Source organism: Ornithorhynchus anatinus, chromosome 12 (genome assembly GCF_004115215.2).
Source record: "Ornithorhynchus anatinus isolate Pmale09 chromosome 12, mOrnAna1.pri.v4, whole genome shotgun sequence".
Taxonomy (NCBI): Eukaryota; Metazoa; Chordata; class Mammalia; order Monotremata; family Ornithorhynchidae; genus Ornithorhynchus; species Ornithorhynchus anatinus.
The window spans coordinates 34,614,706-34,631,142 of record NC_041739.1 but is presented as its reverse complement, the minus strand read 5'-3'; the positions used below and the strand labels follow the sequence as shown (position 1 = coordinate 34,631,142).

The following is a 16,437-nucleotide window of genomic DNA, read 5'->3' as shown; positions in this document are numbered from 1 at the left end:
GTTTATGTTTCTGTTTTTCTTACAGGGAATTTCCACTTCTCTGGGCATCTTGGCAGATATCTTTGTTTCAATGAACAAGAAGGATTACGAGAGGTTCAAAAACAACTCTCAAATTGACCTGGTAAATTCCTTGACGCGGACCCGTCATTATCATCAGCATTTACTGAGCCTCCCTATATGCTAGCAATAATAATAATACTGGTGGAATCTGTTAAGCACTTACTAGGTGCCAAACACTGTACTAAGCACTGGTGAAGGTACAGGATCATCAGGTCAGACACAGTCCCTGATCCAACTGGGGCTCAGAGTCTAAGTAGGAGCGAGAACAGGTATCTAATTCCCATTTCACAGGTGGGGAAACTGAGGTCCTGAGACGTTAGGTGACTCATCCATGGTCGCAAAGCAGGCGGATGGCAACGCCAGGATTAGAACCCAGATCCCCTGACTCCCAGGTCCCAAACTCTTTCCACTAGGCCACGCTGCTTCCCAACTGCAATCACACATCACTATACTGGATCCTGAGGGAAATTAAAAGGAAAGAATCAGATCTGGATCTTCCCTCAGTGAATTTATAGCCCATCTACTTGCTTGCACCCATTACCCCAGTGGGAACACGATTGGTAGGGAGAGAAACTGCCACAAGGGCTGGGCAAAGAACTATATGCAGTTCCTTCACACGGGTTCTCGGTCCCAGTATCTTCGAGACGGGTCCAAGGCTCATCTCGAATCTAGTGGCAAGACAAAATACACAAAAACATGAGTATACAGTTAGCTAAAGTACTAGAGCTACTGTGATATGCTTTTTAAAAAGACATGCTCTCTCTCCCTAATTACTAAAAAGCAAGCGTATAACAAGCTCTTTGCCCAAAGCTGTGCTGCCGTCCTTAATGAAATAAGGATGAAGGATAAGGATAGCGGAGTTAGTGAGGTCTTCGCATCAATCAGTTGTATTTCTTGAGCTCTTTCTGTACGCACAGCACTGAACTAAGCGTGTGGGAAAGTACAGTTGAATAGAGTTGGTAGGCACATTTCCTGCTCACGAGGAACTTACAGTCTAGAGGAGGAGCTCAACATTTTTTTATAGCGCTTATTAAATGCCAAGCACTGTACTTAGTGCTGGGTAGATACAAGCTAATCAGCTTGGACACAGTCCATATCCCACACTTACTATGTGTCAAGCGCTGTTTTAAGCACTGGACTAGATACAGGGTATTCAGGTTGTCCCACGTGGGGTTCACAGTCTTAATCTCCATTTTACAGATGAGGTCATTGAAGCACAGAGAAGCTAAGTGACTGGCCCAAGGTCACCCAGCAGACGAGTGAGAAGCGGCATGGCGTAGTGAAGAGAGCATGGACCTGGGAGTCAGAAAGTCATGGGTTCTAATCCCGTTTGACTGCTGTGTGACCTTGGGCAAGTCACTTCACTTCTCTGTGCCTCAGTTACCTTATCTGTAAAATGGAGATTGAGACTGTGAGCCCCACGTGAGGCAGGGACTGTATCCAACCTGATTTGCTCATATCCATATCCAGTGCTTATTACAGTGCCTGGCACATAGTAAGCCCTTAACAAATGCCATAATTATTATTGGTAGTTGCGGTAGCAGTAAGTGGCCGAGCCGGGATTAGAACCCAGGTCCTTCTGACTCCCAGACCCGTGCTCTATCCATTAGGTCATGCTGGTACATGATGGGAAAAGAATGAAAGTCAATTCCCTCTCTCATGAGCTGGCCAGGGACAGTTAGCACCAACACTCTTCAAACAGGCAAAAATCCATGATTTCTTCTCTTCAGGGGCTGTTGGTTTTGCTCCAGTCAGGTGCAGCCAAATTCATTTCTCCCGTTTTCTTCCAGAATCTCCTCAAAGAGTTCGACCACCGGTTGCTGTCGGCGGCAGAAGCCTGCAAATTGGCAGCCGTTTTCAGCCAATACACCCCACTTTTCGTGCTGACGGCCGTGGTGAGTGCAAGAGGACACCATCCGTTCCTCTCTCCCTCCAAGCTGCCGAAAGGGCTCTTACGGGACTTAACCCAGTGGGAGAAGAAATCGATCCAGTTTAAGCCAGGCTTCGTGCCACGCCATTGTCAATATCAGAATGTTGGTATTTGTTGGTATTTGTTAAGTGCTTACTAAGTGCAGAGCACTGTTCTAAGCGCTGGGGTAAACACAGGGGAATCAGGTTGTCCCACGTGGGGCTCACAGTCTTAATCCCCATTTTACAGATGAGGGAACTGAGGCACAGAGAAGTTAAGTGACTTGCCCACAGTCACACAAACTTCGTGTCCGAGCAAGCCTTTAGAACTTTTCATTTGAGTGTTTTTGTTAAGCGGCTGACTCTGTGCAGAGCACTGTACTAAGCGCTTGGGAAAGTACGTTACACAATAGTGACGATCCCCGCCCACGACGAGCTCACAGTCTAGAGGTGGGGAGACAGACATCAATACAAATTAACAGACAGTGTAAATAAATAAAATTACAGATATATACATAAGAACATAATATGATGGGTGCTGAGCTTATTCTGATTGGGAAATAAAATGTCCTCCACCCTAGAGAACTACACGTAATAATCAGTCAAATGACATGTAAATACTAAGACAAGTTTTTTTCTTTCTTGATTTATATAAGGGTGTTACTGAGCAGTCACTGAGGAGCCCTGTACTAGGTACTTGGAAACCCACGACGCAAATAAAAGCCATGGGAGAGACAATTAGACATTGATTGCCAGTGTATAATAGTTTATAGTAAAACCTCAGACACGGGGCTACAGAATTCACCCATCTCCTGTCAACGGTAGGAAGAGGTCGGTTTTATTGCACAAAACACAAGATTTCCCCTACCTATCCTCCACACCTTTCTGAAAGGCGCAAGCTCTGGAAGCAAATAAATGAATTAAGAGAGCCCACGTCTTGGGATCTGCTTATTTTAACTGAGCTCCTATTTGCTAACTCTTCATCTACCTTTATGTTTCCTCAGAACATCCGAGGCACGTGTTTATTGTCCTATAGTAATTCAAATGACTGCCCTCCAGGAAAAAGAAAGTTCTATTTGTCCGAAGCCAAAGAGGCCTTTGAAATCGGCCTGCTCACCAAAAAAAGCAGCGACTCAGTCGCCAGCAAGCAGGAGCTTCACAGTTTTGTCAAAGCGGCCTTCTGCCTTACCATAGTGAACCGAAGACTCAGTGGGGAGACAGAAGCGGTGTGTGCTGCGAAGCAGCTCTGCGTAGAAGCGATGGAAAAGCTGTATGCTTATAACACTTCATCAGAAACCCAAGATAAAGGAGCAGTGGCTCAGGGGATCATGTCTCTTATCATGCAGGTTAAAGAGCATCTGGAGGTTCAAGCCTTCCCCAATTCAGATGACAGGTCTTACGTCCCAGAGAATTACAAATGTTGCATGGACAAACCTATCTTGCATGGGAAAGTGGACTTCCAGAAAATCCTTGAAAGCCACTCCCAGCACCATTCTTCGCTGTTTGAAGTGTTCAGAAGTACTTGCAGGAACCCAAAACACAATCTGGAAGGGACCGAAACGGGAGTCTGCATCACAGACTTGAAAACGGAAACCCAAAACGTGGACACGGTGAGCACGGCCGAAGTCGGGCCGGGCCTCGGGAAAGACTTAACTTCTTCAAGAACGGAATTCAGGAGCCGAGGAAGAGGGAAATTGACCCGTTCAAACGCAATAGACAAAGACAGCGAGCCACTGAACCCCAGGAATCGAGGGAGGATTCGTGTTCTGCCCGGATCGCTGAGTAGTTCCAGCTCTTGGACCAAGTTATCAGCATCCAGTTCTCTAGCCAGCTGGGAAGAAGTAGATTGTGAATCCTCGGGAGAAGGATACATCAGAGAAAATAGCGTTGAGGGCGAGCAACATCCCCAGTCTGCAGCCCCACAGGATAAAGTGGAAAACAGTAGCCCCCATTCTTTGTCTTCAACGATGCCTCATCACTCTCCCCGGGAGTCAAAGAGCGACCATTTAGAGCCCTCCAAAAATCAACCCATCCCTCTGCCTCCCACCGAGACAGAAGTTCCACTCTCGGCCGATGACCCAAGCCTATCCATCGGGCCGGAAGGGAAGACGGGGACAGAGGCAGGAAAAGACCAGGAGGTCAGAAACCGTTCGGCCTCATCTGCAAACTTACAGGACCTCGCTGCTTCTGTGGGCTCCAGCAGTTCCTGGGAGATGGCCTCAGGTTTTTCCCCCACGAAATCAGAACTTTTTGAAGAAATTGATGTTTTAGCAGAAACCGAATGTGCTACCAAGGACGACGCAGGGGAAGATAATGAGGTTAAAGTCGATAAAAAAGGCATGGAACCTGCCCCTACAGATCACTCCGGGTGGGTTGACCCAGAAGGGGAAACTGCAGAGAACACAGAGGATGTGCCCTTTGACATCCCCAGGCCTAGCACAGGTCGTTCCTGTGTGTACCCCTGGCCTAAAAAGAAATCTGTCCCCTTAGTACAAAATAGATCACTGGAAGTGCACGGCATTGACCCTGAAGCTGCCACAGAGGAGGAAAGGAAGGAGTGGGAATTTATTGGGGACCCAGAGAACAGCTCCCCACACCTGAGCGACCCAGAGAAACCAGACCAAATGGTTAAGGTTGCCCCATCCCTCCCAGGCAGTCCGATGCCTTCCGCCTTTCACTGTGATGACACTGAAACCACAGAGGACCACAGAGCAGGGGAGGTCCAGAATGAGCCGGTCGGCAGGCGGACTTCAAACTCTTCTCTGAAGTCGTGGTTCTTATCTGCCCAGTTTTCCAGTGGCTCTTCGGAGCTGTACAGCCCATCCTCGTTTTTGAATTCCAGCAGCAGCTCTTTCGTGTCACTGCCAGGGAGGACAAGGGAAGAGATCCTGGAAACTCGTTCTCTGGAAGATGATGACTACGATAAACTCTTGTCGGGGGTGGGGCATGACTGGCTACTCGAGAGGCTGCAGAACACGGGGATGTTTAAGCCCACTCAACTCTGCAGAGCTCACAGTAAGTGCTGTGTAGGCTTCCCGGTGGGGGGCAGGGAGGAGAGGGCGAGCAGGATCGGGGACAGAGATCGCTGTCCTGTAATTTACCGGGCCCTTCAGGGAGCCAGGTTTATTCTTGATTTGTGAGAGGGGCCTGAGGTTTACACAGGTTCAGTGCTTGAGAGAGTAAAACACAATATAACAGACACATTCCCTGCCTACAGTGAACTTACAGTCTAGAGAGGGAGACAGACATTAATATAAAAAAAAGAAAGAAATCGGGCCTATGTACCTAGATACTGTGGGACTGAGGGAGGGGTGAATAAAGGGAACAAATCAAGGTGACGCAGAAGGGAGTGGGAGAAAAGGAAATGAGGACTCTGTCAGGGAAGGCTTCTTGGAGGAGACGTGCCTTCAATAAGGCTTCGAAGGTGGGGAGAGTCATTGTCTGTCAGATATGAATAATAATAATAATGTTGGTATTTGTTAAGCGCTTACTATGTGCAGAGCACTGTTCTAAGCGCTGGGGTAGACACAGGGGAATCAGGATGTCCCACGTGGGGCTCACAGTCTTAATCCCCATTTTACAGCGGAGGTAACTGAGGCACAGAGGAAGTGAAGTGACTTGCCCACAGTCACACAGCTGACAAGTGGCAGAGCTGGGATTCGAACCCATGACCTCTGACTCCAAAGCCCGTGCTCTTTCCACTGAGCCACGCTGCTTCTCAAGAGGGAGGGCGTTCCAGGCCAGAGGCAGGATGTGGGTGAGCGGTCAACGGTGAGATAGACGAGATGGAGGCACAGCGAGAAGTTTGGCATTACAGGAGCGTAGTATGTGGGCTGGCTTGTAGTGGGAGAGTAGTGAGGTGAGGAAGGAGGTTGGCAAGGTGATGGACTGCTTTCAAATCAATGGTGAGGAATTTCTGTTGGATATGGAGGTGGCTGGGCAACCACTGGAGTGTCTTGAGGAGTGGAGAAACATGGCCTAGATGTTTCTGTAGAAAAATGATATGGGCAGCAGAGCGAAGTAAGGACTGGAGTGGGGAAAGACAGAAGGCAGGGAGGTCAAAGGAATGTACAGGATGCGTATACGAGTGTGGTGGGACTGATGGAGGGGTGAATAAAGTGTGCAAATCCAAGTGCACAGACGATGAAGAAGGGTGTGAAAGAAGAGGAAATGACTAACCTCCTGACTACTCTACTATTTCAGTGTCCTAATTAGCCTCCTGCCTCTGGTCTTTTCCTTCTCCAGGCCACAGTACACTCTGCCACCTGAAGCATCTTTCTCAGACATCATTTGGCACCCATCTCTTCTATCCTACAAAAGCCATTTCCCTCCCTATCCAGCAGTTCACTGACTTTAAGGCTGGCCGTGACTTTTTCTCCTTGCTATACATCTGCACTCTTTACCCACTACTCCCCATTGCACACTCTTACCTCTCCTGAAGTCAATCTTCTTACTGTGCCTTGTGCCCAGCCCCAGCCCCCCCGCTCACACCCTTTCCTCAGCCTGGATCTCTCTCCCACTTCAAATCCCCCAGGCCAAAGCCATCGCCATTTTCCACTAAACTGTACAATCCTCGAGGGCAGAGATTGCATCTATTAACTCTACTGTACTTTTTTAAGTGCTTAGTACAGACCGTAAGCTCTCGACCCTAAACTTATTATGGGAAGGGGAACGTGTCTACCAACTCTGTTGCACTGTACCCTCCCATGTTCTCAGTTCAGTGCTCTGCACCCAGTTAGCTCTCAAATAAATACCACTGATGATGATACAATGCTCTACGGAGAGTAAGTCTTTAATAAATACTAATGATCTTTAAGACCCTCCTGTAAGACCACCTCCTCTGTGAAACATTCCCCAAATACTTTCCACAACCCCATATCACGTTGTTCAAACAGGGACCCCTTAGTACGTACATATATCTCAATCTATGTATTCCAGGGTGGCTCAGTGGAAGAGCCCGGGCTTGGGAGTCAGAGGTCATGGGTTCAAATCCCGGCTCCGCCACTTGGTAGCCGTGTGACTGTGGGCAAGTCACTTAACTTCTCTATGTCTCAGTTACCTCATCTGTAAAATGGGGATTAAGACTGTGAGCCTCACGTGGGACAACGTGATTACCCTGTATCTACCCCAGCACTTAGAACAGTGCTCTGCACATAGTAAGCGCTCAACAAATACCAACACTATCATTATTATTATTATATTTATTCATTTTCCGTACTCTTGCACCGATCCGTTGCATTTACGATCATCCGCCTACTCCATTATTTGTAAATATTTTTTTCCTGGACAATCCCCTTCCTTAGATTGTAAGGTTCTCAATTGTAAGCCTTTTACCTCAGCTATACTCTCCCAAATGCTTACTTAGTACAGTGCTCTGTACTGTTAATTTACTGTTTCTGGGTGGTAACCACCTCGCTAATGATGTTCATTTCTCTCTCTCTCTTTCCAGCTGCCCTTTTGTTAAAATATTCTAAGAAATCTGAACAATGGGTAGCCCAAGAAACTGTTGTCTATTTTGGTGACTACCTTTCCGTGGAGAAGAAGGGCAAACAAAGGAATGCCTTTTGGATACATTTTCTTCATCAGGAAGAAACCCTGGGAAGGTACTCCTTGAAAAATCAAATGGTTATGGGGAAATGAACTTTCATCTATATTGGATGACTACCTGATGGTCTTCTCTCCATGTCAAATACTTTAGCCAGAATTTATGCCCCACTGATATTATTATTAAAGAGGTGTTTTAAGTTGTCACATTAGGTGGAGACAAGTACTTGTTAATCCATATTGCTTGTAGTTGCTATCCTATATTTATGTCTGTCTCCCTGTCTAGACTGTAAGCTTGTTATGGGCAGGGGATGTGTCTGCTAATTCTTTTGTATCGTACCCTCCCAAGTGCTTGGTACAGCGCTCTGCATATAGTAAGCACCCAATAAATACCACTGATGACGATGATGATGACGACGATGATGATGATATGCCTGGGTCCACATTGTCAGTCAGCAAGACAGTCGTGTTTATTTAGTGCTTACTGTGTGCAGAGCACTGAACTAAGCGCTGGGGAGAGTACAATACAACAATAAAAACAATACAATTGTCAGAGGACCAGGACAAAACCTTGGAATGCATCGCCAGGCCAGTTGGAATGTTTAAGGAGTGACAGTCCAAGATGAAATCCATAGCTAAATCCATAGCTCTTTATGGCTCTTCTGCTCACCAGAGGGACTCTCCCAAGTGCTTAGAACAGGGGTCTGCGCACTGAAAGCACTCAATAACTACAGTTGAATGAACGAATGAATAAATAAATGTCTATCTGGGGTTTTGCCCTGTAGGTACGTTGGCAAAGAGTACAGAAAACAGAAAGGGCTCCTGGACCATTTCCGAGATGTGGAACGCCAAATGACCGCCCAGCACTACGTGACGGAATTCAACAAAAAGCTCTATGAGCAGAACATCCCAACACAGATCTTCTACATTCCATCCACGATTCTCTTGGTAAGAATTCCAGCCCATGGTGAAATGGGGAAAGCTCTGAAGCAAGCCCCTAGTCAATAATAATTATGTATTTAAGCACATACTATGTGCCAGGCACTGTTCTAAAGCGCTGGGGTGGATTCAAGCAAATCAGGTTGGACAGTCCCTGTCCCACATGGGGCTCACAATCTTAATTCCCATTTTTCAGGTGAGGTAACTGAGGCACAGAGAAGTGAAGTGACTTTCCCAAGGTCACACAGGAGACAAATGGCTGAGCTGGGATTAGAACCTATGACTTTCTGGCTCCCAGGCCCGTGCTCTATCCACCTCGCTGTGCTGCTTCTCGTACCATTTCAGTTCTTTCCAATATTTTGGGTGGTGAGCCACCACCAGTTAGATGTAGCTCCCATCCTGCATCACTGGTTGTAAACCATCACCGTCCCCCAACTTCTTCCTGGTGGGAGTTTCTTATGGTCCCAGAAGAGAGCTAAGACAACATTTCCAGGAGTGTAGAAGCAACCCCTCTTCAAAGATCCAACTGTTTTCCAACACACACAAGCAACAGATCCCCCGCTCATTCCTCCTTAATCAAGCAAACTCCATATTGGGGGGTTTTATAGCGCTTGAGCCGGTTACCCCTTGGATTCTGAAAGGTACTTGGATCTCTGTCCTTGGACCACAATTAATGGTTCGAAGGATCAGAAAGTGAAACCCACAATACATTTCTTTAGCTCCCACACCTCTCACTCCATTCCCAGTACCACCAACTACCCTCATTATAAAATCTGAAGATCTCAAAGTTGCAATGTAGCCTGTCCTTCTACTCCACCTGTGTAAGTGGATTGATTGTACGTTATCCCACATCCTTCTGTATTTCAGTTTTGATCTTCCCAGCCTGTTTGTGGACCCGGTTACTGACTTGGCATTTCTGGGGTTCATGACCCCTGGCTGAGGAGCAATCCTGGATGTATACATTAGCATGACCCAAACCGAAAGCTCTGATTTTCATAATACTGGGCCAGATGGAACAGAATAAGTAATGTCTGTCTTCCCCTGTAGACTGTATGCTACTTGAGGGCAGGGATCGCGTCTACCAACTGTGTCGTATTATATTCCCCCAAACTCTTAGTACGTTACTCTGTACGTAGTAAGCGCTTAATAAATACCAACAATTGAGTGACAAAGAATGGGTACCTATCATAAACTCTGGCCTGATGAAAACACAACTTTCTTTCAGATCCTGGAGGGCAGAATAATCAAAGGGTGTGTGAGTGTGGAGCCCTACATCCTTGGAGAATTTGTTAAATTATCAAATAACACCAAAGTAGTGAAGACAGAGTATAAAGCCACCGAGTATGGCTTGGCCTATGGACACTTTTCCTATGAGTTTTCTAACCACACAGAGGTGGTAGTGGATTTGCAAGGTATGTACATTGTTATTATTTCCTATTTAATTGTATATGTGAGATAAACATGTGTGTGTGTGTGTGTGTGCATGTTTGGACTTAATTCTCCCCTTGAAGGATGTTAGCTATGCATGGGAAAGTTAGTTAGTTAGTTAGCTATGGGGAAGCAGCGTGGCTCAGTGGAAAGAGCCTGGGCTTCGGAGTCAGAGGTCATGGGTTCGACTCCCGGCTCTGCCTCTTGTCAGCTGTGTGACTGTGGGCAAGTCACTTCACTTCTCTGTGCCTCAGTCACCTCATCTGTAAAATGGGGATTAATTGTGAGCCTCACGTGGGACGACCTGATTACCCTGTATCTACCGCAGCACTTAGAACAGTGCTCTGCACATAGTAAGCGCTTAACAAATACCAACATTATTATCCTTCCTGAGCATTGATGAGTGTAGAGTCACTCTCTGCTTCCTAAAGTTAATCAGTGGTATTTAGTGAGCATCTACTGTGTGCAAAGCATAGTATGAGTACTTGGGAGAGTACAACAGAATCAGTCCAGACTATCCCTGCCCGCAAGGAAATTACAAGCTAACAGGATAGACAGGCATGTAAAATAAATTCCGGAGAGGAGAAAGTAATAGATTATACTCTATATACAAAAATGCTCCGGGGAGTGGGGGACAGGGCAGAGTATCCAAGTGCTCAAGCAGCAGTTGGGAGTGGATATAGAGAAGCAGCATGGCTTAGTGGCTAGAGCACGGTCCTTAGAGTCAGAAGGTCCCGGGTTCTAGTCCCGGCTCCACCACATGCCTGCTGTGTGACTTTGGGTAAGTCACTTGGCTTCTCTGAGCCTCAGTTACCTCATCTATAAAATGGGGATGAAGAGTGTGAGCCCCATATAGGACAGGGACTGTGTCTAATCTGATTAACATGTATCTACCCCAGTATTTAGAGCAGTGCTTGGTACATAGTAAGCGCTTAACAAGTACAATGATAATAATAATAATAATGTGTGGGGAAAAAGAGAGAGAATTTAGTCGTGAGGCCTCCTGGAGGAGGATGAGGTATGATTTCAGAAGGGCTTTGAAGATGGGTTGAGCCGGATGTGAAGGGGCAGGGAGAACTCCCCCTTCCCTTCACTCTTGTTGTATGAGTGGTTAAAGGAGGACTGCCTTTAAAACTCTCTTTGTAGACATTTCCTGGTTTGGCTTCCCATATTTACATCTATTTATTGTGAAGTTGATGAGTGGATTTTAGAAAGCGATATTCTTGTGAAATCTCACAGGGATAATTACATCAGTAGGGATTCACACTTTTTTTTCTGTTTCAGGTTGGGTGACTGGTAATGGGAAAGGAATCATCTACCTAACAGATCCTCAGATTCATTCTCTTGATCCAAAAGAAGTCACTTCCAACTTTGGGAAGAAAGGCATTAGTTATTTCTTCAATAACCAGCACGTGGAGTGCAACGAAATCTGCCATCGTCTCTCCCTAACGAGACCTTCAGTAGCCAGTCCTGTTTAGCCCCAGAAACGAGATGGGTCTTAATCGAAGAGCCTCAGCTGCCAACACCAGTAGAATTTCAGAATTGGGCTAATTCTTTATGGTTTAGTCTGCCCCAACTGTGGAATTGCTGCAGGACATCTGCCTTCTCATGGGTCAGGGATACAACTGCAATGGCAAAAACCAGGGAATTGTCTCTGCCTTTAATCCATTTCTACTGGTCATCTCCTAGGAAGCAGCATGGCCTAGTGGAGAGAGCATAGGTCTGAGAGTGAGAAGGACCTGAGTTCTAATCCCAACTCCGCCACTTGACTACTGTGTGACCTTTGGGCAAATCACTTCACTTCTCTGGGCCTCCATTATCTCATCTGTAAAATGGGGATTGACTGTGTCCAATCAGATTAGCTTGTATTCTTGCATTCACTGAATCATATTTATTGAGTGCTTATTCTGTGCAAATCACTGTCTTAAGGGCTTGGGAGAGTACAATATAAAAGTAAGCTATCTACCCCAGCACTTAGTACAGTGCCTGGCACATAGTAAGCGCTTAACAAAATACCATTAAAAAAAAAAGACCTGGATCTTCAGGCCCTACCTCGTGGAAAGTTGCACATACAGGAGATTTGCAACTGAAAATCCAATCTAGGGGAGGAAAAGGTTCCTTTCTGACTGGCCCGCTTCAATTCAGTGAACACAATTGAACACAAATCAGTGCCAACTGAATCTGTTGAACACTCGGGTGGTTTGCTCTGCTCCCGAGCTGTGGGCTGCCTGGCCAAGGTCTGGTGGGAAAGATGTCAGCTGGGGTCGACGGGCCTGTGACTCCATGAGGACTGACTTGGTCCCTGCAAGTTTTGTGATGGAAATGACCAAGGCAGTTCACATGCCAGATAATGGGGAATTTAAAGCTTTTGGACCGGAAACTCTGCGCACTGCTGGGGCTCTCTTTCTCAACCTTGGGCAGGTCATCTCCCTGGTTGGAAGATACTGTAGACCGTAAGCTCCCCCCTACACTGTAAGCTTGTTGTGGGCGGGGAATATATCTACCTCCTCTGTTATATTCTATTGTACTCTCCCAAGTGCTTAGTACAGTACTGTGCATACAGTAAACCCTAAATAAATATGATCAATTGATTGAATGATACCAACTCTGTTATACTGTACTCTCTCCACCGCTTAATACAGTGCTCCGCACACAGTAAGTGCTCAATAAATGTGATTGATGGTGAGGCAGTGGATACAGAGGTTGACTGATATGCTTGGCACATAGTAAATGCTTAACAAGTACCATAATTATTATTATTATTATTAACCCCTTACTATAACTCATTTTCTCCATAAGATTCTTCAGGAACAGAATTATAGTAATATAACAAAGCCAGATGTACTATCTCTAAGATGAGCTTTGAGATGCTGACCAGCTGAAGTAATTTTTTAAACAGACCCCCTAGTTTCAAAGAGAAAATAATAATTTTCATCTGACTGTAATTAGAAAGATTGTAAATCAACCACTTCTTGTAGACAGCCAAGCCATGACCCCAATCTTTTTTTTAATCTTATTTGTTAAGTGCTGTTTGCCAGGCACTGTTCTAAGCAGTGGGGTAGATTCAAAGTAATCGAGTTGAATGCAGTCCCTGTCCCACGTAATATTAATAACAATTATGGTATTCGTTAAATGCTTACTATGTGCCAAGCCCTGTTCTAAGCATTGGTGTAGATACAAGGTAGTCATGTTGTTCCATGTGGGGCTCTAAGTCTTAATCCCCATTTTCCAAATGAGGTAACTGAGGCCCAGAGAAGTTGAAGGGATTTGCCCAAGGTCACGCAGAAGACAAGTGGAGGAGCCGGGATTAGAACCCAGGTCTTTCTGACTCCCAGGCCCGTGCTCTATCCATTACGCCACGCTGCTTTTCTTTGTTCTCCACCCAGGGTCTCCGGTGGGGCACGAGTCCTAATGCCTGACAACTTGTTTCTGTACCAGATTATCTATCTTGCCCACTTTTCACCCACCAGCATCACTTGCACAATTCCTGAACCAGATATCATTGCCTTCATGTCCTTCCTCAGAATAATCCCATCTCTAACCTGCTCTGGTTACAGAGATGGCTACACAGATGTGCAACATCAGAGAGGTACGGTGAAGACTCGACGCAAGCGTGGTGAGGAGGTCTTTTGTTCAAACTCCATCTTGACTGCCGCAAGTGGCAGCCATCTTGAGTAAATCAAGAGCTGGCTCTTGCCATGAGCCGGCTTAGAAGCAGCCTGGCCTAGTGGGAAGAGCAATGGGCTGGGGAATCAGAGGACCAGGGTCCTGATCCCAGCTCTGCCACTTGCCTGCAGTGCGACCTTGGGCAAACAAATCGCTGAACTTCTCTGTGCCTCGGTTTACCCATTTGTAGAATGGGGATTCAGTGCCCATTCTCCCTCCTACTTAGACTTTGAGCCCACTGTGGGACGGGGACTACGTCCAACCTGATGGATTACGTCCAACCTGAGTAACTTGAATCTACCCCAGGGCTTAGAAAAGTGCTTGATGCATAGTAAAGCGCTTTAATAGATTGTCATCATCATCATCTCTTCATAATATGTCTAGGAGATATGACACCATCAAGACCACTTCGTGAGCTACTGGAAGTGGAACCTCCTGGTGGTATGGAAGACCTACAAAGCTGGGCGAGTGGACAGGCCCAAAACCCAACCAGGAACCCCGAGCCCACTCGAAGGCCGCGTGACGTAAAACCATCCCAACCCCCGATGCCCATTTAGGCCACCTGGGTGTAGCTTCCCAGCCAAAGGAGGATTGGCTCTGAGGCTGCTACCCAGCTGGCAACAATTCCCCCTTTATCTCTCCATGGTAATCCCGGACAGCGAGGAATAATAGACAGGAACACTGAGAAGGGTAACTCAAACCTGAATCCAAGGTTTACTGAAAATGCAATATCCCGACCTCAATAATAGATAAAGAACACTGGAGTCAAAGTGGGTCTCCTTTTCCTCTATTTATACTACTGATGCTTCTTCTTGTTAAAGTGAATATTTAAAAGAAAATGTCGGTTTGGGGAGGCGAGTGCCTTACTATCTCGGTTAAGAAGGTCTTTTTGCCATTTTCCTTTCTAGTTTTGTGTGTGTGATTGTGTGTGTGTGCATGCGTTTTGGGGGAATGCGTTGAGAGTGGAGCGACAGAGTATAAAAAGATGGGTCTCCAGCGTTGAGTTCAGCAGCTTAGACTATCAGCTTTTGTCCTCTAGCCCGCCGAGATTTCAGGCTTTTGTTCCTGCCTTTTAGTGCGGCTATTGTTTTCTAGGTGATGTTTGTTCTGTGTTGTTTAGATGTACAGATGCCCGCTGCCTGCCCAGAGCCGTCGAAACTAGGTGCAAAAGAGGGAGAAGCAAGAGAGAGGGGAAAAAAAAAATTAAATCTCTTTATTATGGTGCATAAACCTTCAGTGTGAGGGAGCTGTGCAGCTGCACAAGAAGAAAAATGCATTCAAAAAATATAATGCTAGTGTGAATAATCCTTTCTAGAGTGCTGCTTGCAGACTCCCCCAGCTTTGTCAGGTGAACTTGAACTGGGCCATCAGATTTGCTCTCATTCCCATTGCACACTCTGTCTCTCACCCCAGGGCATTCCCCATCTTGACTGTTGTTAAAAGGAAGCAAGCAATCCATCATTCAGCCCGGGAGTCACTTTCTCATAGAAAAGTAAAATCAGCATGTGACACTACTCAACCCGTGTTTTGCAGATTAAAATGATACATGGAAACTCACGTGTTTCTGGGAAGATTAAGTCGGTTATCTTGTTCCGATGCCCGGACAAAAGGGGTCTCGGGTCTCCCCGGAGGCGGCCAGAGGGGAGATTTGCCCTCGTGGGGCAACTTGGACCCAGTTATAGGATGGAGCGGCAGCTAGGGATATTCCGAAAGAAAAGGGGGAGGAAAAAAAGGGTGGTTTTGAATTCGCCCTTCTTAATAATGTGGACCCGAGGACGAGGGTGAGGTGGTGATGGAAAGAAAGGAGGGCCGGGGCGGGGAGGGGGGGTGTCTCTGCCATTTGGGGTGCTGTTCTAGTCACTAAGAGGGTCACATTTTATTGTCCCACCGCCTTGATGATTGATTTTAAAGGAATAAAATAAAGGAGTGGCTGTTCCTGGCCCTGAGGCCACCGGGTTATCGAGATGGTGCTACAAATCCTACAGCTGCAGTAGCAAGTTAGAGGCGACTTTCAGCTGCACATCCCATGGGCAAATGAAAAACCCAAAAACCAAATCCAGTGGTTCCCAAAGGTCCACCTTGCAAGTTGTGGGGGGCAGTCAAGGAGCTGAAAGCCAGCGTTGGTAACACTGCTGATGTTGATGAGAGTTGGCTGCTCGTGGTTTGGGAGTACACTACGCTCTGTTTGACGACGGCCGGGGGACTTAGGAAGACCCCGAGGAAGTTTCATCTTGACCCAAATTAAAGACGATAAGGTCAAAAGTAAAGAATGAGCAAAAGGGGTCATCAACCTCATTTAAAGTTTTTTGTTAGGAAAATCTCCCTGATGGTCCTAAAGAAACCTTGGTTTGATCCAAACTCGGGAAGGTTTCCAGTTCATTGGTGGATTTCTTTTCCTGCTCTTTGTTTACATGGCAGGCAGGAACAGGAGACCAGTTGCTGGGGCAGGGGTCTTTCCTGGACTTTGAATCGATTTTTCCATCTCTCCCAAGGGGAATGATTTTATCGCACAGACCCATCCAAAGTTGAATTACAATTTTATAAAAATATAGTTTTTTTTTTATTTCATCCTAATCAAAAACCTTTTCTTAACTCCCTTTAATTGTCCCTTGGAAAAGAAAAACGATGGAAAACTATCATATTTGAATTTTGTTTATATAGAAATTTTCTTTGCAGGGGCAGGAGAAGATTGGGTCCAACAGTGAGGATTCCCACAGTAATAAGTCACTTTGATTTCTATTGTCAGGGTAATCGGGATTATGGGGAGGTAGCAAAGTCTATGTGTAAATCAGTCCTATTTAGGCTTTGAGCCTCATGTGGGACAGGGACTGTGTCCAACCTAATTAACCTGTACCTACCCCAGAGCTTAGAATGATGATTAACACATAGTAA

The 16,437-nt window shown here is 46.2% G+C and overlaps 1 protein-coding gene across 3 annotated transcripts in view; it reads left to right on the top strand.

The window, feature by feature from the left end:
- ALPK1 (alpha kinase 1) overlaps window positions 1-11,636 on the top strand; it is a 102,796-nt gene extending 91,160 nt beyond the window's left edge. For all 3 annotated transcript variants that reach the window (XM_001507300.5, XM_039913811.1, XM_029076353.2), the window contains 7 exons: window positions 26-121; window positions 1,851-1,955; window positions 2,973-4,983; window positions 7,418-7,571; window positions 8,298-8,460; window positions 9,677-9,863; window positions 11,164-11,636. In XM_001507300.5, coding sequence (XP_001507350.2) covers window positions 26-121; window positions 1,851-1,955; window positions 2,973-4,983; window positions 7,418-7,571; window positions 8,298-8,460; window positions 9,677-9,863; window positions 11,164-11,357 — 2,910 coding nt within the window. In that variant the 3' untranslated portion in view covers window positions 11,358-11,636. The remainder of the gene's footprint in view (window positions 1-25; window positions 122-1,850; window positions 1,956-2,972; window positions 4,984-7,417; window positions 7,572-8,297; window positions 8,461-9,676; window positions 9,864-11,163) is intronic.
- The last annotated feature ends 4,801 nt before the right edge of the window (window positions 11,637-16,437 follow it).